The 23,977-nt window shown below is 41.0% G+C and overlaps 2 protein-coding genes across 3 annotated transcripts; one reads left to right on the top strand and one right to left on the bottom strand.

Annotated features, from left to right (window-relative positions):
• The first annotated feature begins 6,586 nt into the window (after window positions 1-6,586).
• Window positions 6,587-15,279, top strand: cldn7a (claudin 7a). The gene is made up of 4 exons (XM_069672394.1): window positions 6,587-6,809; window positions 10,866-11,030; window positions 13,006-13,090; window positions 14,151-15,279. Exons 1-4 carry the CDS (start codon window positions 6,587-6,589, stop codon window positions 14,317-14,319), a joined length of 642 nt encoding a protein of 213 aa, XP_069528495.1. The 3' UTR covers window positions 14,320-15,279.
• Window positions 15,280-16,640: 1,361 nt separating this feature from the next.
• Window positions 16,641-20,355, bottom strand: LOC138601270 (uncharacterized). 2 transcript variants are annotated; one of them, XM_069672855.1, is made up of 3 exons: window positions 20,113-20,355; window positions 19,453-19,798; window positions 16,641-18,180 (listed from the first exon to the last, which is right to left on the bottom strand). In XM_069672855.1, the coding sequence occupies exons 2-3, from the start codon at window positions 19,631-19,633 to the stop codon at window positions 18,101-18,103; spliced, it is 261 nt and encodes an 86-aa protein (XP_069528956.1). In that variant the 5' UTR covers window positions 19,634-19,798; window positions 20,113-20,355; the 3' UTR covers window positions 16,641-18,100. The 2 variants fall into 2 exon arrangements, with proteins under 2 accessions (XP_069528956.1, XP_069528955.1); XM_069672854.1 differs by having other exon boundaries at window positions 20,118-20,355.
• Window positions 20,356-23,977: the final 3,622 nt, after the last annotated feature.

Raw genomic sequence — 23,977 nt, 5'->3', positions numbered from 1 at the left:
ACACATTGTGACTTTTGTTATTTGAGTGTAAAACTTTGAAATACAGGTTTCTTGAAAGTGGTTCTCCTTCTTTATCTATATGCTGCACTTTGGTGAACATGCAGAAAACCAGTCGTTTGTGTCTGACTCTGTTGTCCTCTGCAGGAACACTGACTGACACCACCTGATGGTTGTAATGTTAGCCTATGGGCAGTAGAGGGCAGTAATGTAACATGAGTTGTAAAGATGAAGACACTGGTGTCAGGCTACTGGAAAAAGGTACAAGTGCTCTCAAAATTGGCCAAAAATGACGATTAATCCTTCAAAAAACCCCACAAATGTTTTCGAACTATTCGAATATCTATTTTTGCCCACAAGAGGACATACCAACACAACGACAGACAAACTTACGTGCAAAGATATATTGATTTAAACAGAAACGTGCCTTTTAAAAGATCCTACACCTTGCAAAATAAACAAATTAAGTAATTAGGTTACCGCACGCCACACAGTTGTTGTTTTAGCTCGTTTCAGCAAGTTAATTATTAATGTATCATAGTTACATTGTGATGCATTCAAAGATGCTCCGTAACCAAGAGTGTGCGTGAGGACATACGAGAACTTGCGAGCTCGCAAACAACCACGAAGTGCTGATTTTTTTGTCACAACGAATATTAATTTTAATATCCGAATATCCGTTTTTAAAATTTGATTATATATTCGAATTTAGAATATTCGTTGACAGCCCTAGTACATACTACTCTACTCAGGGCCCTCATTTATGAAGGGCCATCAAAGATGCTAAAATGAAGATTATGTGCTACAGCCCTGTTTAATGGATTTGGTATCTGTATGTGATTGTTATTAACAGTACTTTTTACACAGCACTTTCCCTTCCACTCACTTGTTCAGACTCGAAGCAAAATCCCCCCCAAGAGACAATCAAAGTCACTAGAAGTCACAAGTTCCCATAAGCTCTGTTCAGCAGTTTTGTCCATAAAGAAATATAAATAGAAGCACAGTAAAAAAAAAAAAAGAGGTTGCACGGTGGTGCAGTGGTTAGCTCTGTTTCCTCACAGCTAGTCACCAGTTCAAACCCCAGTTTGGGCAAGGTGGGCCTTTCTGTGCGGAGTTTGCATGTTCTCCTCGTGCATGCGTGGGTTCCCTCCGGGGTCTCCGGCTTCCTCCCACAGTCCAAAGACATGCTTGTAAGGTTAATTGGTGACTCTAAATTGCCCATAGGTGTGGGTGTGAGTGCGAAAGGTTGTCTGTCTCAATGTGTCAGCCCTGTGATTGACTGGCGACCAGTCCAGGGTGTACCCCGCCCTTCGCCCAATGACAGCTGGGATAGGCTCCAGCCCCCTGCAACCCTGAACAGGATAAGCGGTATAGATAATGGATGGATGGATATCACAAAAGACTCCAATTGAACCTTCACTAAGTCCCGCCCCCTTGGTAAATATTATGGCGTTTTCAACTGTAACAGTGAGAGATGTTCGAAGGGTAATAATAGCAAATTTCTGAAAATATAGTCCCCAAATATCAGAGAGAAGTTGACAGAAAGGACGACAACACGCTCACAAGCTCACAAGCTCACAAGCTAACCGGTCCCAACGGAAGTGTCAGACACCCCACGTCTCGACTATTCCTGTTAAGGATCATATACAGGAACAACAATGTTCTTGCACAGCAGGGTAAGTCAATGTATTGTTTTATTTTAAGCTAGTGTTTAGTTGTGATTAATCATTGCAAGCCCATTGCTAGTAAAACTAAATCATCCCACTTTTTCATTTCGTTTAAAGTGCGTCAGGATATTGCTCACATATCGTGTGCTTGATCCAAACACTGGATCTCCTAAAGACACAACAACAAAATCCTGTACAAATTTACCACAACTATGGCACAAACCAAGGGGTGGTAAAATATAGGCTGTGCCGATATCACCTGTGGTGGTCGCGAAGGCATCTGCTGTCTGTCGGACTTGCATATTCCATATGCATCCAGTTTTGGCATTTCTCCTTGTTCTGAAGGCTTGACAGGCCTCCTGCACCTGTTAACGTACGATTGGACAATGGCCGTCTAAGGGAGTGGCTTAGCAAAGGGTCAATTGGGAGGTTTTTTTAATAATTGAGATTTCTGCATTTCATCAGCTCACTCAGTTCACCTGTGCATGCAGTTGCATCTCATCTCCAGTCAAGCCAGTATATTAGACTCTCCTGCTCACTCACTCACACCCAGATTGTTCTTCACCACTCCTGCAAGACTTTCAAGCACTCTTCTATGGACTGATTCCTCGTTGCTGACCCTGCTTGCCTCTGACCTGCCTACCTCGTCGTAATCCTGGAAATCACCTCGACTTTCTGTTCCAGACCACATGTTCTGCCTCAGCGTTCATGGTATCTGTCTGCGTCTCCCCTCGGCTGTTTGGTGTTGCCCTACAACAATGCTACAGAGTGAGTTTTCCTGACTCCCTACCTGTGGTTCCCTGTGGCTCAGAGACTCTCACCGTGTCAAAACACTTGTCACTGTGTGAGCCTCCTGTGTAATACTTACCTGCTGGCTCCCAAAATCTCCACCTAGTTCCGACTGACCTTCTGCCTGATCCCTACTTGTTTGTCGGCTTATACTGAGTGCTAATCTTGTCTCCTGCCTGCTCCTCCATGGTACTGTTGCCATGCATTCACTTTTGTGTGAGTGTGTGTTTGACAACTCCTTACCACTCACCTGTCTCCCGGTGCGGCTCACCTAGCCCGAGCCTCCAGCCCAGTACAGAGACTCAGACCTGCCTGATTTTCCTGTACCTGCTGAATCTGAGCTAGGGAAACTGTGTTTGCAGAGAAAGTAAGAGATTCATCAGAGGGTGGGCTGCACAGTGGTACCATGGTTAGCGCTGTCATCTCACAGCTAGAAGGTTCCTGGTTTGACTCCTGGCTCTGACGTAAGGGTCTTGCTGGGTGAGGTTAACCCAGTGCTATTCAGCTGATATATTCACCCAAAGTGGATTGACTTGTCTCCGTGACTTTAAGTACATTCCAGAGTTACACTGTAGCCATTTTCATGCTCACTGAGTTGCAGCTTAAAGCCACAGAGTCTCTGATTGTATTCATTGTGTCCAAACTGTCCAAATATGTTTCTTCCCTGCATGAAGTTCTTGCCAAGCTCTTTGGGGAAAATGCCTCATGGCCTCAGAGGGAAGATGAGAAGAATGAGCCCACAAGTCCAGGGACACAGTCTGTCGGCCCTGTCCTGCTGCTGCTGCTGCTGCACAAAAGCAAACTCTTGTTGCATAAGAAGAAAGAAGGTGATAGAGAGAGAGAACATGTAGAGAAGGGCGCCATCCCCCTCATTTGCACACCCTGAGCTTTTCAGGGAAAAGCCGCGGGCCCAGCGTGTTTTATTGCTAATGCCTCAGTGACTTCCAAGGGCACTTAAAGGACCTCAATCATTGGATTTGCACTGCACTTGCTCCCTTCAGATCCAGGGGAGGCCTCAGGAACGGGAGGGGAGAGCCCACGAGAGAATGTTGTTAGTGCCCTTCTTTTGGGCTGATTTAGATGTTTTCTTTTTCAGCTCCTATTGTGCGTTAGGCAACGGCTAAACCAGCGAGACAAATGTGTCTTTTAAAAAAGAAAGTAGTAAACGGGAAAAGAGGAGATGGAAGAGGGGGGGAAAGAGCAATGTTCTTTTTGTGTTCTTTGCAGTCCAGGTTCGGGGAGGAGAAGCAGCCAAGAGGACATCAGATAAATCAGGTTACCAGTGGAAACAGCACTGGTAGGCTTGAGACTGGCCCCTGATCGTCTTCTTCCTCTTCTTCTCCCTCTACACCCAGCCAGCTCTTTGTGTTTACCTTTCTAATGTTTTTCCACATTACATTTCCTTCATCTTTTTCTTCTATCAACTTTTTGAACCCTCACACCACCCCCTCCCAGCTCCTCTTCCCCATCCTTGTCAACTTGTGTATCAAAGTGAAACACATTCCTTGAGCTATGGGGTCACTCCTCCCCAGCAACAATGAGGCATTTGTTGGCCCCAGCAGCTAAGACTTGAGGCCTGGGTACAGTACGGGAGGAAAAGAGTTATAGTGAGAGAGGAGGTGGGTGAAGGTGGGGGGGGGGGGGGGGGGGTAAAAGGGCGAGAACGTGAGAAAATGAAAGGGCAGTTAAATTGGGTTGAAAAAGAGGAGAAAGCAAAGTTTCATTACATTTAAAATGAGTAATCCAGCAGCAGGTGAGCCGTTCCCATTAACCAGGCAGTTGGGATGACTTCCTGCGGGATTATGGGTTATTACTTCCTCTCCCTTTGCTATAGCTCTATTGTTCAGCCACAGTGTGAAGTCACACACACTGCTGACTGCTGATATGGACAATGGCTACTATTGTCTGTTGGTTTTTGTCCATTCACTGAAGGAAAATGGCTTCAACTGGCATGTTAATGAACCTAATGAAAATTGTATACTGTAAAATGTTTTTATAAATGTTATTCAGATTTAACTATGAACCAACCAAACCCTCCTGCAGGGCACTTATTCAGCAGACCAAAATTTGAAAATGTGCTCTTTGCATCACTTGTATGTTGTTCCACTGACTTTAACTTCCCTGTGTTTTGAGAAATACCAATGGGCATGAGTAATGATTTTCGTACACTTTTCTGAAACCAATTATTACATTATTACTGAGTAAATCTGTTTTTGAAAAAAAAAAAAAAAATTAAGGGGAAACGTTTCACTTCACTCAAAATACTTTAGATTATATTAATTGTGTCACAATAATCAACAATGTTTCAGTAGAAACAAAACCGCAAGAGTGTTTCATTTGTGGAAGGGCACACACATCGTTTGTTTCTTTTTGTTCTTTCTCCTTCTCCTTTTTCTTCTCCTTACTTTCCTCCTCCTCCTTCTTCTTCTCATTCTTCCTCCTCCTTCTTGTTCTTCTACTGGTCTTCTTTTACTCTTCTTCTTCTCTTTTTTTTTTCCTCCTCCTCTTCCTTCATGTTTTTCTACTGTTCTCCTTATCTTTCTTTCCTCCCCCTTTTTCTCCTCCTTCACCTTGTTCTTCTTTTACTCTTCTTCTCTTTTTTCTTCTTCTTCTCCACACTGCAGTCAGAGTCTTGAACAAGGGATTCCTCCCAGTCCTCTCTCCTAAAGCTCTTCCAGCTCATTGTATGAGTTCAATACAACACTTTTTCCCCCTCCAATCTCCCTAAAAATGTGTTAATGGTTTCATTTGCTTTGTAACACCATCCTTTGCTCCATAATGTAAAAACGGGACTCCCTCTTTAGGCCCTCTGAGATGCTTAGGTGAGGGTGAGCCTGGATGTATGGACTCAGTGATCTCCTCATGCTGGATGGCACAGAGGAAGGCCTTTCTGACAGTAATAAAACAGTCTCCAAAAGATTTCAGCAGGAAGGCAGAGGGTTTGTAAATCCAACTCTGTAGCTAACATTTCCTACTTCTATGTATAACTCAGTACGTATTTTTTCAAAAGTTTATGTAGAAAGAACACAGACAACTGGTTTCAACTCTAAAACCCAACAGTTCTTACCCAGCAGTTTACCTCATTTTGACACCACATGCAGCGGAGGCCCTGAATCTGCTCTGAGACTCTGTGATTGGTGACCTGAGGTGAAAGGTCGGTTGTGGGTTTAGTCTACATTGTACAGTGACAGAGACATGAGTTGTGGTATCAATCTGGGTCAGTGGGTGTAGACTGTATAAACTGTGCATAGGTATACTCACCCTTTCTAGACTGAGGTGAGTCTAAGACAATAAAGAATAGTTAGTGTCAAACACATATATGATGCTGCAGCATAGCTATAATGCACATTCACTGTGACTTGTTTTAGTCCTTACTTATTTTTGTGTATTCACTGTTAAAAAAAAAAAATGGGGCAATTATTAAAATCTACAGATGCCATTTAAAGCTTTATGATGGGGCAAACGCAGACGCCAGACATTACATTTTCATGATATTGTCAGTCAATTGTTTCCATATGACATCACATGATTGCTGTCTGTTTCTGTTTGATTCAGTGCTCTTTTAAAATATATATGTAGTCCTTGCACACTTACTTTAACTTTCCCCAACTGTTAGACATATTGTCTTTCATATATTACTTAAAAGAAAAAAGTACTATAGTGTTACACATATGCTGTATTTACCTTTTTGATGAGAATTTAAAAAGAAGTTGTTTGGCTGCTTAACTTGTTTGTGTGCGTAATATCGGAGCCACGGTGATTAGTGGAAAAGGTTGGAAACTGATTAAAAAAAAAAGAAGTGTTCAGTGGAAAGACAACCTGTTGCTTTGCTGGAAGCAGAGGGGACACTTCCCAGCAGCGACCTCAGAGGATTTCATCTCCATGCATCAGCAGGCAGGAGAATTACACACCCACTTGACACCATCACCCACATCTCTGATCATGCCCATCCCCGCCTGAAGACCCCCGGTACACAACTCAGGAGCGTTGTGGACTCTACCAGCGGCTTTTCGTGCCTCTTTTTAAGATAATTAACTGATCTTTATAGAAATAGCAGGAGTTTTGGAGAGTAAGAGCGGACAGAGTATCAACTCATTTAAGTAAAGCTGAAGAAAGAGACTATTTTGGAAACGATGGCTAACTCCGGTATCCAGCTGCTTGGATTCTTCCTTTCGCTAATTGGCATCGTTGGTCTGATCATCGGGACTATTTTACCGCAGTGGAAGATGTCTGCGTACATCGGGGACAACATCATCACAGCGGTGGCCATGTACCAGGGACTGTGGATGTCATGTGCCTTCCAAAGCACCGGGCAGCTGCAGTGTAAAATCTACGACTCCATCCTGCAACTGGACAGTAAGTAGTTCAATATGCTACTTTGTGCTAAGTGTCAACCATCACTGCAGAACGGTCCGTTTTTAAGCTGATACACAGTCTTTTATTCAGCTTCTCCACCTGCTCCTTCACTTGTGTGAGACCTCAAAGCACCCACACTGTTCTTACTTTGCTGCCTCAGGGTTTGACATGCGCACCATGCTAACCACATGCACCCTACTATCAGCAATGACTGTCATCTGTCAATGCAGTGGGACTTCGTGTCTTTCAATAGGGTTACTTTTAGAAAGACAGTGACCTGTTCCAGGAGAAGGATTCGTCTCTATTCCTAAAAGCATTCCCTGGAAACTTCACCCTCACATTGTTTCATTCTGGGAAACCCTCTCACCCCACCTCAACATTTCTTCACACCTCAACAAACACACAGTTGATGGAGCCTTAACTAGCTACTTTTGTGACCCATGGTGAAAACCTGGATTGGTGACTTCAAGACAAACAGTCTTGTAGTCTTGTCTTGCATTGGACTCAAAATTGTGTCTTTTGTCACTGTGGCTGTCCCTTTCTTGAAATATAGCCCTAGTGATCCCTTATTCTTTGTGATTCCCAGGATCTAGGTGACTGAGAGCTTCCATCTACACAGTGCTATTCTTTCTTTTGTAACCACCTTTAAATAAAAACTATATTGTGCTAATTATGAGATGTTACCAGAATAATCATGCCATGCCAACCTCACCTCACTGCTGCAGCACAGGCATCTGAACAATTTATTGTATATAGCTCAACACAAACACAATGGAATAGAGAAATACAGAAATTTTGAGAGCAAATCGGGAGCTCTGGTTTTCACACTTTGATAATATTGGAAATAACATTGCACTGCAGGGAGTACTGCAGATTGCTGGCCTCATTTGGTAACCTATTAGAGGTCTGCGATATTTAAGGGAAAGTTACAACCCATCTATTTTTTCAATATCTGATGGAATCTTTTTTGTTCAGAGATCAATTTACATAGCTTCTGTATTGTGCTCACTGCAATATATACAGTAGGAAATACCTTATTAATACATTTATATGTATACAGAAAACTTGCAACCAGCCTTGGTCTTCAGACCCTCTTCAGGTCATTGTTACAAAAGGAGTAGGACATACAAATCATTAGGGACCTTCCTGAGGTCATTTTGCTGTCATTAGCTTATTACCAGATTGCTTACTAATGTAGTCTTTTAGCAATATATCACAAACACAGGAGGTGAGCAGGGACCAATAGCCAGTTTTTAGCCCAAGGCCTCCTTAGTGGGCGGTGGCCTCTGTCGAAACATCGATTAAAGTTGATTCTCTATACCACTGCTTCTGAACTGGTGGAACCTCAGGACCCACGACAACATTTCTGAATGTTTTTGACCACTCTAATTTATTTAATGAAAAATGGTGCAGATGGACAAAACATCACAAAACACAACCGTATAATAGTCAACCAAAATGAGCAGCAGGTGGCAGTGCATATTCTTTCTACAATTCCTTCCATTAGCAGCCTTTTTTGGACAGAAATAAACTTAAAAAGTGACAAAAATGCAACTACTGAAGGGCTCATCAAGCTTCAAGAACGTAACTGTAACTGTGGCTGGGATTACCCGATCAGTGAATACATTGTACAGTGTGAATAAACTATACTACTGCTGCATGTATGTCATAGGAAAACCACATCCTTCGAAATAAAAGCACAGCATAGACTTTTTGCCACAACCTTATTTTTGTTCAAGCACACATCCGCAACCTACTGAAAAAGCTCTGTGACCCACTTTTGGGTCCCGACCCACCAGCTGAGAACCACAGCTCTATAATATCTTAATGGATAAATGTAGCTGCACCTCAGGCGCCGGTTTAACTCAGCGGTTAAATCAGCAACCATATACAGAGGCTATAGTCCTCGATGTGGCAGCTCTGGGTTCATGACCCGCCCTCGGGCCCCTGCCGCATGTCATCCCCGCTCTCACTTCCCCCATTGCCGCCACTATCCACTGTCAAAAAAATAATCTTTAAAAAAAAAATGTAGCTGTACCTGCAGTATGTCAATTACATTTGTTACACTCTTGTAGCGGTTATATTTGTCTGAAAAAAGCTACAGTAGCCTCCACTACTATAAAGTATTTTATATATATTTTCTATTCCATTATGGAAGAGTACAAAGCACTAAAAAGAATACTATAATCACTATGATATTTTTAACACACATCACTATGATATTTTTAACACACAGTTTATAAATTATTTAATATTTTGTGTCGTCAAGCAATTATTAAACTACATTGACTGTTTTCAAGCTGCAAGAGCAGTTGGTTAAGAAGTCAAACCATGAAAAATATTTATAGTGCTTGATAATTTACTTAAATGTATAATTTGCCACAATTTTCACAATAAATACAAAATGCAATAAAATGATGGCAACAACAACTAGGGATGTCCCGATCAGCTGTTTTGGTCCTCGATCCCGACACGATTATTTTAATATTGAGTATCTGTTGAGGATCTGATACTTGTATTTGCCTAGAGTAATAGAGCTGCACACCATTTTTGTTGTTGTTGTTTTTGTTTACAAAAATAAGTAAAGTAAACAAATTAAGATGTCTTCAGTTTATTCCATTTAACTTAGTCCAGCTGGCATTGCTGTAAAACTTGCATATACAATCTAAATCCTGCTCAGAATGGTGTAATAGCTTAGTTTAACTTTAATATTCAGTGAACAAAAAGAAATCACAAATCCACGTAGTGCTGTATTATAATTTTAAAAAAAGTATACTCGAATGGAAATCTTAGATCCACTGAAAAGAGGTGTAAACAGCTTGACTTTAATAGCTGCCTTTTCCTCTGTTGCTTTAGTGAACGCGTCGTATTCTGCTGCATGCTAAGTTTTTAGATGTCGTACCAAATTGGTAGTATTGAATGCAGCTCTACTGCTACCACATTGTGAAACGGTCGTATTGCATATATTGCAAGTGGCTGTTAGACTGTTTTCGCTTTCTAGTTTTCGGCTCCGATCCGATAGTTGAGATTGGGATCAGGACATCCCTAACAACAATTATAATAAAATAAGTGAAATTTGCAAAGGAAATTTGTTTTCATACATGTCCAAGAGAAAGAATAGACAGAACCGAATAACTACTAATCAAAGAGTAAGCCCTAATTGAAAGTCAAGGTACCAAAACTTACAGTAATGATGTGGAAAATGCACTATACACTCCATAAGTAATCAGTACCAATCAAATTTCTTTCTCGAATGTGTGTGCAACAGATGTTTAAATTTGTGAAGCAACTGCAAAGCTGCTAAGTAGTAGTAATGAGAACAGTGTTACAGACGTTACAGACTTTGCATCTTGCTTCTATCTGCATTTACTTTATAATCCACCCTATTGTTTTCTATTCCTCCCTACTTTATAGAGTTAACCCCCCCTACTTTTTCTCCCCCTCTCCCCTGCAACATCTTGCCCTCTAACCACCCCTCCATCCCTTCCTCACTGCTGGAGGGTTTTGTTTGTTTGGGCAGGGCAGGGACGGCCTAGACTGGCACAGACTGGTTCTAGGTGGACAGAGTGGGGGAGGGGGGGCTCACCCTGCGATAGGTTTATAGGGTGATGAGGGGTGGGGGCACTGACAGATGAGGATCCTTACAGTAGTGTTTCAGCAGGCCCCTCAAACAGCAACAGATGGGAGGGAGAGAAAGAAAGAGTGTGTGTATTGTCTCTGCTTGTGTGTGCTGGTGTGTCCATGAGTATCCCAGGGTTTCTCTTCCAGGAAAAGCTCACATTAAAATGTCCTGACGGGCTAATGTGAACGTAATTCACAACCTCAGGACACACACATAAAGCCTGTCTGATAGGTCGAGGCCTGTTTATTAGTCTTTCCTTATCATTTCCCAGTGAATGTCGGATTGATTTCTTGACTCTCCTTTTGCTGCTTTTTATTAACCTTTTTAGCAGAAAACAAAAGGTCATCTATGAAGTGCCTCCTCGAACTGAGCCTACACACTTTTCCCACACTCCTCTTATACTTATTTTTCTCCCTTCTGTCCGTCTGCCACAGGTTCCCTTCAGGCAACTCGAGCCTTGATGATCGTCGGCATCATTGTGTCCATCGCAGGTCTGGGTGTGGCCTGTATGGGGATGAAATGCACCACCTGTGCAGGAAGCGACAAGCTACGCAAGTCCCGCATCGCCATGACAGGAGGCATAATCTTGCTAGTGGGAGGTGAGAATGCAAATGATCCTTAAGAAATTGTACCTATTTATCAAGTTAACAACCAGATAACCAGTTAGGGTAAAGCACTTCCTTATTCCACGATGGCCAACATGCTTTACATGTGATGTGAAAAGGTTAGTTTTAGAAACTATTAAAAATCAACAAACCCTAGTCTGTAACACTGGATGTAGACAGTATATATGTGAGTTTAAGCCTTCCTTTCCTTCTTCTATCTACATGCTACAGATTTTATTAACTGTTAATACGTAAACCACAAAAATCTCCAACATACACTCCCAAAGCCAGAGCTAGCTCGACAGTTTGTTTTCACGTTAAAACACATATGACCAATTGTATTTGTCTTTTATTCATAAAATACATACAAAGTCTTTAATGTTTCATGTTTTGTTTTAATGGGTCATTGTAATGCTAATATGCATTGTTACACCAGAACAAGTACCACCCCGCTACACTTAACCCTGTCAGAGATGATTGAGTCTTGTTAGAAAAATGCAGTTTACCCAAAGTTTTGGCTTTATTTCCATAGTATAAATTATAATGGATTTAAAAAGACCATTCTCCAGCACTGGTACATTGCTAAAACAACCTCTGGGTGAACCCTCAAGCTGCACTGAAACATCTGTGATCATTATTTGGATTAGATTAGATCAGATTATTTGGTTTAAATAGACATAAAGTTGAACTTGCAATGCATAAAAATGTATTACAGTCATGACAGAAAAACAAGGCTTTGTTAAAATGAGGAAACACAAAGCAAACTTTGAAACAAGACAAAGAGTAGGCATATGCATCCATGCTGGCATTGTAAGGTTACTTGTGTGAACCTCCGTTACATTGCAACCAAGCATTAACAGCTTTTGTTTATTAAAGCTTTTGTTTATCAAACCTGTTGTTTATCAAAGTAAAAAAGTTAAGTTTAGAGCTTCAGCATGCTAACATTAGCGGCTGTGGCTCAGTGGTAGAGTCGGTCGTCTCTCAATCGGAAGGTTTGGGGTTCAATCCCTGACTGCTACGATCACCTGTCGAAGTGTCCTTGGGCAAGATACTGAACCCTAAATTGCTCCCGAAGGCATAGCCATTGAGTATGAATGATTGCAGATTGGCACTTAGGCATTTGCCATCAGTGTGTGAATGTGACATGTCGTGTAAAAGCAGCTTTTAGGGGCCGGAAGAGTAGAAAAGCGCTATATAAGTGCAGTCTATTTAGTCCATTTTAAATATTTCCTAATTCCTAAGTTATATAATTCCCAAAAAATGTTGTGCCAATCCAAATATAAAGAAGATGTGTAAAAAGAAGTGAAAATATCACTGGTTAATCTCTTTGGCTATCCAAAATCAGGAGGACTCCTTCTCTGGGCCGCATGGATATCTATCACATTTTATAGCAGTGCATTCACTATTTGTTGTTGATACTTCAGTGAGGACTGAAGTGATGGACTGGAACCACACTGCTGGCATAGGTACGAAGAACCTGAGAAAACGGCAGCATATCCACATATGAAATGTTGAAATGTCAATATGGTGTAATTCATGAATTCATGTAATTCAGTCTACCAACTTCTGTTGTGTGGCCCTGGTAAATATGCTATGCCAATCTTTATCAGTGTCTATGGTACACATTGTATTAAATACAGACCCAGTTACATAATATTTCATCATAACCCGCCCAAGCTAACATACAGTAGGTAGGAGGAGGTTTGATCCCTTGTCCAGAAAGCTTTCCTCCTACTCTTCTGCTCCAGAGGTCTTCAGACTGAATGAGTCCAGGAGTCCTGGCACCAAAGCTAACAGAAAAGGTCTAACTGGCTCTGAAGAGAACAGAAGCACTAAAAGCTAATTGTGCTGGAGTCAATAGCTAGGCGTCTGGTGCCTATAAAGAAGATAAAAGCATGCCCCTCTCTCCGGTTTTGATGATGTGCTGATGGACTGATTGATCGTTGTTGTTTACTTTCTCTCCCCTCAGGGCTCTGTGCGATTGTAGCCTGTTCCTGGTTTGCTCATAATGTGATTCGGGCTTTCTATAATCCCTACACTCCTGTCAACACCAAGTAAGTAGCCCCAAAACATCTTCAGCTGATGTTATCAAAGGAATGAACCCAGCTTAGCATAGAGAGCAAAAAGGGAAAACAGCCTAGCCTGTCTAAAGTAAAAAAAAAAAACACCTACCTGCACCTAAGCTCAATATTTCATATATTGATTCTAGAAAACAACCCAATTGTTATTTTAATGACAGGTTGTGTTTTTCAGTTATTTGATGGACTATTTCTTTGACTGGTGCGCTGACTTACTTTGGACAGAGCCAGCTAGCTGTTTAGCCCAGTTTTCAGCATTTATGCTAAGTTAATACATCCTAAGAAATTCTGTGCGAGATAGTAAATAAGTGTATTTCTCTAAATGTCTAACCGTTCCTTTATTGGAATTGTTTGAAAGTATGGCTCCAAACATGAAACATGTGCTACTCTAACACCCCCTTGGCGCGTTGACACATTTTTTTCAGACCCCGCCAATTGTCTCTTTTCCCTTTGCCAGTGGAGTATACTCCTTTCAGACTCTTTTTTGTTGCATCACCATCTGACGCGCCGAAAACAGGGAAACAATGAAGATCTTATGGTGGTTAGGTCTTTATTGTATCTATCACTCATTCAGTCTATATATCAATCGGAGCCGACAAATTTGAAACGATGTTCGAGCGTTGCTTGGACGGAGACGGGCGGTTTGGGCGGTTTGTAGCTGAGATGACAAGGAGTCGCAGAACTTACCGATGGAACATAGCATCACACCGGAAAGGGGACAGAGATTAGCATGTCGACACAGGTTTTGTGTTCCGTTCATTGCAGATCCAAGCCAAGGCGCTAATTACCCGGGTCTGAATGCCGATTGTAACCTTTCCCATTAAGCAAAAACAGCCAGGTGTTTATTGACCAGTGGGAAAGAGGCTTACCACTACTTGTGGCCACTTCTTTTCAGCAAAAGTTTCATGTCTTTCACCGTTGTGGGATTTGTGTGTTTGTAACTAAAATGGAGAAATCAACTTTTCCAGTGGTTCAAGTTGTCACTTAAAATCCAAACTTTTCATTAAAAAAAATGACACTTTCTTGTCTGTCCCAGGTTCGAGTTTGGTGCAGCCATCTTCATCGCGTGGGGGGGCTCCCTCTTGGATGTCCTGGGCGGAGCCATGTTGGCCGCTTCCTGTCCACGAAAGAAACACGTATCCAAGTACCCGTCCATGGCCGGCTCCCGCTCTGGTCCACCGAGCAGCACTAAAGAATATGTCTGAAAGCACCCCTTACAGCTTTGGGAGTCCAACAGAAGCTAAAGAAAAAGTTTAGCTCAATTTTTGCAGCACCAGCACGGAATAAACTGATGTCTGTAGGGAAAGTTGTGATACATAGAGGCAAAGAATTACTGAAATGGGACTTTCTTTTATTTCTGACCAGGCAGGCCTTTGATATAACCCCTTGATTATCATGTAGCACTCTCAATTGTTTCATGAATGATGTCTTTCACCCTGTCTTCACATTCAACAGTTGTTTACAAGTGATCTTCACAAACAGATTATAATTGGATCCCCTGACTTAATAGACAACCCCCCAGGGTGTAACCTCTGAAATGTAGCCTAAATGGTGGATTATAGCCAACAATTGCACCTCCATGTGAGAACCAGCATCTATTAGCATTTGCCATGTAATTGAAAGTAATTAATTCCAGTTTGGTGGCTAAGCTGCGGCTCAGGGGCTCCACACAACAGAGACACAGGGTGACAATGCAGTGTGTTATACAAACTGCTGGTGTTTCTAAAATAGACGTTGCGACGAGCAGGGTGTGACTTCACACACAGGGCTCAGTGTGTAGGCTGACCGAATCACACAGGCCTTTTACTACAACACTCACTACAGACCCTGCAGCTCTTCATACCAGTCTGTTACAAACCCTGCTAAGATATGAAATATTTTATTATGTAGTCACTGTCACTCTAATAGCCTCCATATCTGCCACTATGAGATTCAAGTGCCTCTATTTATTTTTTCACACGTAGGATGAGGTGTTTGCTCCTGTGTAGGTTTATATTATCGGTAGTTCGCTGTGGCCCACTTCTAGCTTTCAGAGTCATGTTTTTATTAATCCGCTCTGAACAGTGTGGGCTGATTTTTAAATGTCATAGTTTTCTACACTTGGCTCATTTACTGTAGCAGAAAATGGTGTCATGAAAGATGAATTAAAGGTTTTTTTTAACATGTCCAACAGTACTTAAGTAATAAAGATATGTCAACATTGTGAATTCTGTGTTGGTCTAAAAATCTGACAAAATAGTATTTTCTCATTTTTTTGAAAACACTGAAACCTTTATTTTATCAATGTCACACAAGAGGGAGTGTTATATTGAATATGAGAGTTATATTGAATATGAGCTGCAATTGGGTCATAGGCACGAGTGCTGAAGATAATCACAGCTGTGATTCCGAGGTAAAGGATGAGCAATCTAGAAAAAGACTGTTAAGTGAAGTGGTTAACGTTAATAACACCTGAAGCAGAAGTGATATAAATAGATAATAGTCCCAGTGCTGTTATACTCTGTATCAGCTCTCATTAAATGCCTTTTGTCCAATTAAATTACTTGGTAGGAAGCAACTGTCTAATTGTACATAACAGCATCTTTAAAGTAATAATCTCAAAGATTTTCATTTGAATAAAAGTCTGTTAAGTCTATCTATCACCAAATGAGGTAACACAATGGTGATTGAGCCTATGGCCCACTGATGAAAGCCTTTGCATTTGCAGTATATAGTATTATTACAGACTGGGTGTCTGTGGCGACTTGCCGAAAAAAGCCCAGTTAGTGACGCGTTTCACATCACACAGCAGTGGTTGGTCTGCCAGAGAGGGTAGGCAGTCTCTGCAAGTGTTGCGAGTTAACAGTAATCTACTATGGCTGATCAAACAAAGAAAAGATTGATGAGTACAGATACAACTTCAAAAATAAGTGAAAATCCAAAGAGAAAGAAATAAATTCAACGCTCAGATGAAGGCAAACAGTCGAAAAAGGAAAGCGACCGTCAGCGAGGAAAATCAAGAGTTTTAACTGGAGCCAACCGTGGACGTCACACAACGCAACACTGTCTGGATATCTAATAACCGCAATTACAGTTTATCACCAAAGATGCATTCGAAGAGAACAAAACTGAGATCTTTGGGATTAAAACTTTAATTTATACTAAAAAACAACCAAAGAAATCTCCTCCACTCCAAAATGTGTTTTACTGCATTCCCTCAGTTTAATGTTTGAGATTCATGTAGCAGAAAAATGAATATGCAGTCTGTCACATTCATCTAGTTTATTTTCAAGTATTAATGTTCTATATTTGTATTAATACTAAACTTACAGTGTGATGTGGCAACTTGTGCACATACAGTAAGAATGGGGATGGGGGCTTTTATATGTGACTGTATGCCTGTTATTGAGTCACACACATTGAGAATGTTGACAGAAACTTTCTGTTAACCTTTCTAGTTCAAAGCTGTTTTAAAGTTAAAGACCAGTGTAAATCAACAAAACACCCTTGGTGTAAGTGCATTAAAAAAAGACAAACTCAAAATAGATTCAGTGAACATAAAAGATAAAGATTCATCTTTTATTTCCCGAGATGCATTGTGAAAAGTCGACCATTTCCATGCAAATGGTAGCCACAACCTGAACAACAATCTTTGAGTCAGAGAATGAGCGGTGAAATGCAGTGCTTCCATGATGCAATACAAAAATCAAAGTGAACCAATAACAATCTAACAGCCAACTACGTAACATGACATCAGCATGAGCCTTTACAGACAACGTGTCATTTTAAAAGGTCCACTGCAATCTCCAAAAACATCAGTGTTAAGATTGTCTCAGCAGAGAGAGCTTATCGTAGGCGGCTTGTTTCCATGACCTCATACTGTAATTGTAAGTAAAGCTGACATTATCTTATAAGAGGTCACCTGAACCTAACATTATGATGCCATTTGGGTGTAGCTTTCCCAGCAGATTACTGCTCTATAAGTTAATATAAAAACAAAGTGATTTTCTTAATGACATGTCTGTGTAATCTGATGTAGCATCTAATATGATTTGGCAATTTATTCAACACATTAAGAGCTTTACTTTTCGATTATCACAGTTTTCTTGCTACCTGGGACGTCCCTGCCTTTGAAGACAAACATATTCCATATATCTGTGGTTGTTTACGATATTTAACCACCGAGTCTGCAGCCAAAGCCAACAATGAGCTCAGGAAAATGTCCACTCAGCACGATCTAAAGAGCGCAACGGTGGCGTGGCGTGAAATACTACTACATAGCCCTTAATAACAGGATACCAGTTACGTGTTTTGATGCTTTAACAGACTCCATGCATAGAATTCTGCAACATATCACTGCACATAACAGGCATTCCCACAAAATGCACCATTTGGAAACATAATAAATCTCAGTTATAGATTTCTGAAGCGGTTTTCCATCCAGAAATAAGTAAAAAAAAAACACGTAGAAGCCATAACAACACAACAAATCTCAGTTTTTAGAAACAATAAATAGTTAGCAGTAGTTTTTCTTTTTATAATAGCACACCACTTGCATCACCAGTGTGAGAGGAGAAAGTGATAGTCATTGCACAACCAAAGCTTAATGTTTCACCTGTGCGGTACACATTAACAGGCTCGTGTCCCCCCCCCCCCCCCCCATTCTAATGATTTGCTCAGTGCAACTTTAGAAAAGTAGCCCTTGTTAAGAAGCTTTAAAAATATAGACACTTTCCCCAAATCTTCCTCCTTCCTGATGTCCTACTGCCTACCGAGGTATAGAGTAGAGGATGATGCAATACATTTCATTCACAGTCTGACCAAAGTTAAGTTAAATAAACACTATGTACAATCAGGGCTTCAGCTGGCGCTAAATGAGCTGTTTTTTTCCGTGCCTTGTTGAGCCGTCAGAGGCCTCAGGAGAACACGTCACAGGCTCAAAGGCCAAGATCACTGATGAGGAGTTTTGGCGTCCCAGGGGATTTTTTTGGCACTTCATGGTCAAGTTTAGGAGATGGGCGACAGGGATACAGGACACTGGCCATTGTTGTTCATGATGTCATCCAAATCTTCATCCTCCAAGTCAACTGCACAGAGAAAGGTCAGAGGTCAGGAATGTGTGCCTCTACTTGAAGAATGAACTGAGACTTAAGCCAGATGATTGTGCTAATATACGTCTAAATTGTTTATTTTGAGATGAATTTGATCAGTATTCTCTAGAATACTACTTCCTACTTCCCATGGGATAAGAGCACAGCATATTTTTTTGTGTGTAACATTAAGTCTTGTTTGCCACTAATTCCAACCAAACCTATGTGTCACAGTGTTTAGATTAAGGCACCAAATCTTCTTGATATTCAGGGAAATGTCTCACAGTGTGTAGGTTAAAATATCCGGACACAAACAGCAGGGTGAGAGAGAAACAGCTTGTCTGAAAGGGACAAGGAGCTCGCCTAAATGCGCTCGTCCTGCAAAGCCATGCAGGTGAAATAGATCAATAGGTTTTTAAGATTCCCTAACTGCTTCCCCTTGTTTCCAGTCTTCATGTTAAAGGAAGCTCACCATCCACTGGCTGTAGCTTAATATTTAATGAACAGATGTGACAGTGGTATCGATCTTCTTTCTATCCCTTTGCAAAACAGTGATTAAGCATATTTCCCCACATGTCAAACTATTCCTTTAAATATCTCAAAGTTTGCTTCAGTATTTGCAGATTACGTTAAATTCGGATTGACTAACACATTTGGAGCTGCAACTGTCCAATATAAAATTCAAATTTTAATATGCGTCTTCACGCTATCTGAGGACAGATTTATTATTTTCTATATTATAATGTTACAATTTCATTTAGCAGATGTTTTTGTCCAAAACGACAGTATTAAAAAGTGGTATTTGCTCTCTAAATGATCAAAACATTAATGCAGCCCTACAAACCTTGCATTTGCAGAAATATAGCTACCATGTGGGCATTCAGCTATTGTTATGTAATTTGAATGTGTTATATTTTGGGTTAGTATAATATGTTATTGTAAACCCTCATCTTCATTAATTAAACAAATCTGCATCAGGACCCTTACATTAACATTAATTTTTGAGATTTTTTTTCCATTTTCTTCATATTAATACATTACCTTTCAAAAAGTGGTGCTCTGTATAGTCGGCTACTTCTTATTAACACAGCTTGTCTGTCTCTGCTCTTAGTCATAACTGGACATTCTAATTATGACATGGGTGTCACTGCTATCATGTAAATGTCACTTAATTGTCGGTAAGAAAACTATGCTTATGGACTTACAGGTTAAAAAAAAGAAAGAAAGAAAGTGACACAGAGAAAGCTTTGAAAAGTACCAATTACTCACCTTTCTTGGTGCGACCGATTTGGCCCAGCTTGGGTGCCCTCTGTCCGAGTCTCTGCGGGTTTGCCGCGCCCCCGTGTCCGTTGACCTGCGGGTGTCCCGGGTTGAACTGCCCCGCCGGGCCGGGCTGCCGCGGCTGCCCGCTGGGCGCAATGAGCTCTGGGATCCCTGAAGCTCCGTACATCTCTGCTCGGTGGAGTAGTTCTCCTGTTCGGCCGCTAGATGTCAGCACTGCCCAGGCTTTGTGTCGTGTCGGAAAGCTTCTCACTTCCGCAATGGCATTTAACAATGAATGTATGAACAACAGACGACAAAATGCTGGAAAGAACAAGGAGAAAGTCCTCGTAGCCTGTGAGAGAGAGTACATACGTTTGTCAAAAATAGCTCTCCTGCGTCACAGAGCGTCCAGTTTCTGGTTAGTGCGCACAAACACTTCTCCGCTGTTTACACTGACATAAGCGATGTTCTCTTCTATGTTTCCCCCATTTCAACTAACAGGTGTAGTAAATGCCTTCCTGACCATTACCGTAACAGTTCAATGCGTGTCTTCCGTTTGATCCACTTACTCTAACAAACTGCTTTTCTGCCTGCTTACAAAATCAACATTAAGTCGTCGCTTTCTCCGTAATCCTCTAAAATACTGTGAAATATATTAAGTATTACCTCACCTCTTCTTCACAGAGGCCTCAGTATAGGACTGAATCCGGTAAAAGCTGCTTCTGAGAGCAGTGTTGTTGTTTATCAGCCCTCTCTCTCTCTCTCTCTTGGCACACCACCGAGGAAGCGTCGATTTAAAGGGGCCTCTCGTCGGTTTCTCGGCCTAGGGGATTTCCTCGTATTGTGTCTTGACTCATAGCGGTAGGTGGACGTCACCGTGCGGTTGATATAAGCGACAGTGCTGACACTCCGGATTATACAGCGGAGGTGTGCCAAAGTTTCGAGAGCGCAGTGCGTAATTACGCACCTCCAGTAATGAGAGAGTGACTCAGGCGCCAGCCAATGGTAGACAGAGCCGAATAATCCCCACACATAACACATGTAATGCTTTATGTCAGAGGCAGCGGGTCACGTCAGTTCTATAGTTCACTAAGAAGAAAAGTGAAAGTGTTACACAGAAAAAGAGGAATAAATAATTTAATTCTCTTTGATCCCAACCAGTCAACTCTGCAACAAAGAGGCTGTACTACTTAAGTAAAATGTATATTTGTACTCTATTTGAGTACGCCTATTTTAATTTAATGCTTCTTTGTACTTTTAATCCACTTCATGGTAGGGCAAACATTTTACCCCACCATATGTATTAATGTATGCAAAAACCCTAGTTTACTTTACTTAAGATAATTTCTGATCTAGACTATTATATTATATTTTATTTTCTCTACTTAAAGCTTATTTTAATGCTTATACTTTTCTTCTTTTACTTAAAGATATAATCTCAAAGATTTTAATTTAAATAAATTTCTACAGATGCAATTTCAAAAATAAGTGAAAATCCATCAAAAAAGAAACAAATTCAGCGCTCAGATGAAGGCAAACAGTCTAAAAAGGAAAGCGACTGTCAGCGAGGAAAATCAACAGTTACAACCGGAGCCAACTGTGGACGTCACACATGCAACACTGTTTGGATATCTGGGAAGTGTGCTCCCACAATGACAGTTTATTGCCACAGGTGCCGCCAAAGAGAACGAAACTGAGATCTTCGAGATGACAACTTTAAGTAACATCTGATGGAATATTTCAACATTGTACTATTGCTACATCTACCTAACCCTCCTGTTACGTTCAATTAAAGCTAATTAACCCTGTGTTTACATGGGCCAATTTGTGTCAAAGTTAAACCAGGACATTTGTTGTGAAACAATTCCATATTTCACTCAAAATAACATCTTGTGTTCCTTGTAGAAACTGATCTGTATGATTTTTCTTTGTCTGGGAACTTTTGGGCAAATGTCCTTTCATGACTGAACATAACATGACATCAGAGTCTCCTAAATTAAACATGAAATTATACAGTTTCCTGGCCTCCCTCTTTCTCCCCTGTGTCATGATCAACTATATGATCAAGAGCCTCACATATAGTATATCATCTCAAATAAGAATGGGCATCAAAAATACTGTATGGCGGTTAGCAAACAGCTTTCGCCTGGCCGCAGTACCGCATTACGACCAAACGCCGATAAGATAAATGGCAAAAATGTATTTTTTGTAAATCACTTCCTATTATTTATAATAGTAAGTATTATAATATTTCTATTTGGTGAAATGCTGCAGTAATTGAAATTACTCAACCTTCTGTTTAAATATTATGACATAGCTAGGTTTCACACATAATACATAACTTAAATGGAGAAAAAGCCAATATAGAGTAGGCCCATAGTATTTATAAGTCTTTATATGTATCAGTTTTAGGGGTACCTGTGGCTCAGGAGGTAGAGCGGTCTGTACGCTTATTGGATGAGTGGTGGTTCAATCCCTGGCTTCTCCAGTCTGCATGTCAAAGTCTTAATGGAATGGACTGTACTTATATAGCGCTTCTCTAGTCCTCGACCACTCAAAGCTGCTTTTACACTACATGTCTCACACATTCACACACTGATGGCAAAGGCCTAAGTGACAATCTCCATTCAGAGCTATGCCCATTCATACCCGATGGCTATGCCACCGGGGATAATTTTTGGGGTTCAGTGTCTTGCCCAAGGACACTTGGACATGTCACTGTAGCAGTCAGGGATTAAACCCCCAAGCGGAAGGTTTGAGAGACGACCGACTCTACCACTACACAGCTACAGCCACCCCAAAGTTTCCCATTAGCCAGATGCTTGACCCTACTTATGTGAGTAATTGTGAGTGTGTCACTGCAATTAATGACACTAGTGAGCCTTTCATTGCAGTCATCACAGTGTTTGAAAATGTTTGTGAATAGCTGAATGTTGACTCGAGTGTGAGGCATTTTGAGTGCTCAGGTACATTTGCAATTTTCCATTTAATTACACCATGTAAAAGCCAGTGGTATCTGTGGGGCCTTTCAGTCAGGGCTACATCAGGGTCCATTGAACCACAAAAAGGGGGTTTACATCTGCCAAGGAATATTCCAGTAACTGGCCTTTGTTGCTGCTGTTTCAGGCGCATGCTCATCGACTCAACCATATGCAAGCATGAATCCATTTACAGTGACCTTAAAACACTGTTTGTGTGTGGATGAAGGCCAAAGCTACATTCTAAAGCTACACATGCAAGTGTGGACTTAATCTGAGTAGTTCCAGTACAATTTAAGAGTAAAAATTAAAATATTTTGGTTATAACAAAGGTCAAAGTTCACCCCATCTCTGTGTGTTTGTGCATCTCTACACCTTTTGATCAATGTGGGAATATGTTATCTACGTGTGCATCACATTCTACTGATGAATCCATGCACAGATGAGGGATAAACAAAGAAAATGAGAAAAATTCCCACTTACACTTGCCAAGAGTGATCTGACCGCAGATTAAGCTCTGAGGACCCACGTGGATTTTGGTATAAATTGCTTGTTTCACTTCTCCCGTCGAACACTTGCTCGTGAACGGAGGAAATTCACTTCCATCATGTTTAGGGTCATAGGTGTCACTCTCCTGCTCGTCATTCTGGTCGACAACTTCTACGACAGCACAGGTAATTACAAATAAAGCTTAGATTTTAATATTTCTGTGTAGATGCTGGTTATGATGTATGTACCTACAAACATCAGAGAAAATATGTGACTCTGCCTGTAAAATATACACGGTGACTCACCACTTTGTCAAGTAAATTTGATTTTGACTGGAGATGTATTAAGCAGTTAATGGCTGATGTATTTCTGTTCCACATAAATGAGTTCTTGCTGTTTGTCTTTTTCCACTGTGCGCAGCTTCACACACTAAATTCTATGTGTCCAAAGTGCACATCCGCAAGTGTGGGTGCAGAGGTGAGTGTCCTATCTTAAATGCATTTTGGTTAAAAATTATACTGTACTAAAGGAGCCTGATCATCAGGGCTCTCATGAAACTGTATTGGGGTCTCCACTTGGCTGAAGGGATTGCTTTAGGTCACTTCTACTAGAACTAAGACTATTTTATGATGTGAGTTGAACAAAAAAAAGCTGCCTAGATGACAGTTTCTTTGTTTCTCTTTGCAGTCGTTCCTCGTGGAAAAATATGGTGTCACTCCCGTCTGTTTCGTGCTAAACATGTGGAGATACAGGATCTGGTGAAATGCTTCTGCAGCAAAACAAACCAACATAGTGAGTGAACTGGCATTGTATGTGGGTGTGAGAGGGAGAGATGCTCTATTTTTTCTGTGTCAGTATTCTGAAAAAAAAAGAAAATGCTCAATTTGTTGCCTTTTTTTCTTTTGTAGAGTTTCCAGAGTTTCGGGCAGCCTGCACATCCCAACCTCTGTTTGTAAGCACCCCACTTTGAGTGATGCTCATGAACAGCTCATAATACATCACATCGCAGCACATTAAACAAGATCACACATCCCATCCCCCAATTGTGCAGCACATCATTATTG

The sequence above is a fragment of the Semicossyphus pulcher genome, unplaced genomic scaffold (genome assembly GCF_022749685.1).
Source record: "Semicossyphus pulcher isolate SPU_LCO1_2020_fin unplaced genomic scaffold, fSemPul1.0.p SCAF_21, whole genome shotgun sequence".
NCBI classification, from domain to species: domain Eukaryota; kingdom Metazoa; phylum Chordata; class Actinopteri; order Labriformes; family Labridae; genus Semicossyphus; species Semicossyphus pulcher.
The sequence above is the reverse complement of the archived record's forward strand: the minus strand, read 5'-3'. Positions and strand labels throughout refer to the sequence as shown.

What these genes read in the sequence shown, in the direction of transcription:
- cldn7a (XM_069672394.1), top strand. Translation starts at nt 6,587, where the DNA reads ATGGCTAACTCCGGTATCCAGCTGCTTGGATTCTTCCTTTCGCTAATT. An exon ending in CTCCATCCTGCAACTGGACA is followed by an intron (nt 6,810 to 10,865) that starts GTAAGTAGTTCA and finishes CGTCTGCCACAG; the next exon opens with GTTCCCTTCAGGCAACTCGA. An exon ending in CATAATCTTGCTAGTGGGAG is followed by an intron (nt 11,031 to 13,005) that starts GTGAGAATGCAA and finishes CTCTCCCCTCAG; the next exon opens with GGCTCTGTGCGATTGTAGCC.
- LOC138601270 (XM_069672855.1), bottom strand. Translation starts at nt 19,633, where the DNA reads ATGTACGGAGCTTCAGGGATCCCAGAGCTCATTGCGCCCAGCGGGCAG. An exon ending in AATCGGTCGCACCAAGAAAG is followed by an intron (nt 18,181 to 19,452) that starts GTGAGTAATTGG and finishes TTCTCTGTGCAG; the next exon opens with TTGACTTGGAGGATGAAGAT.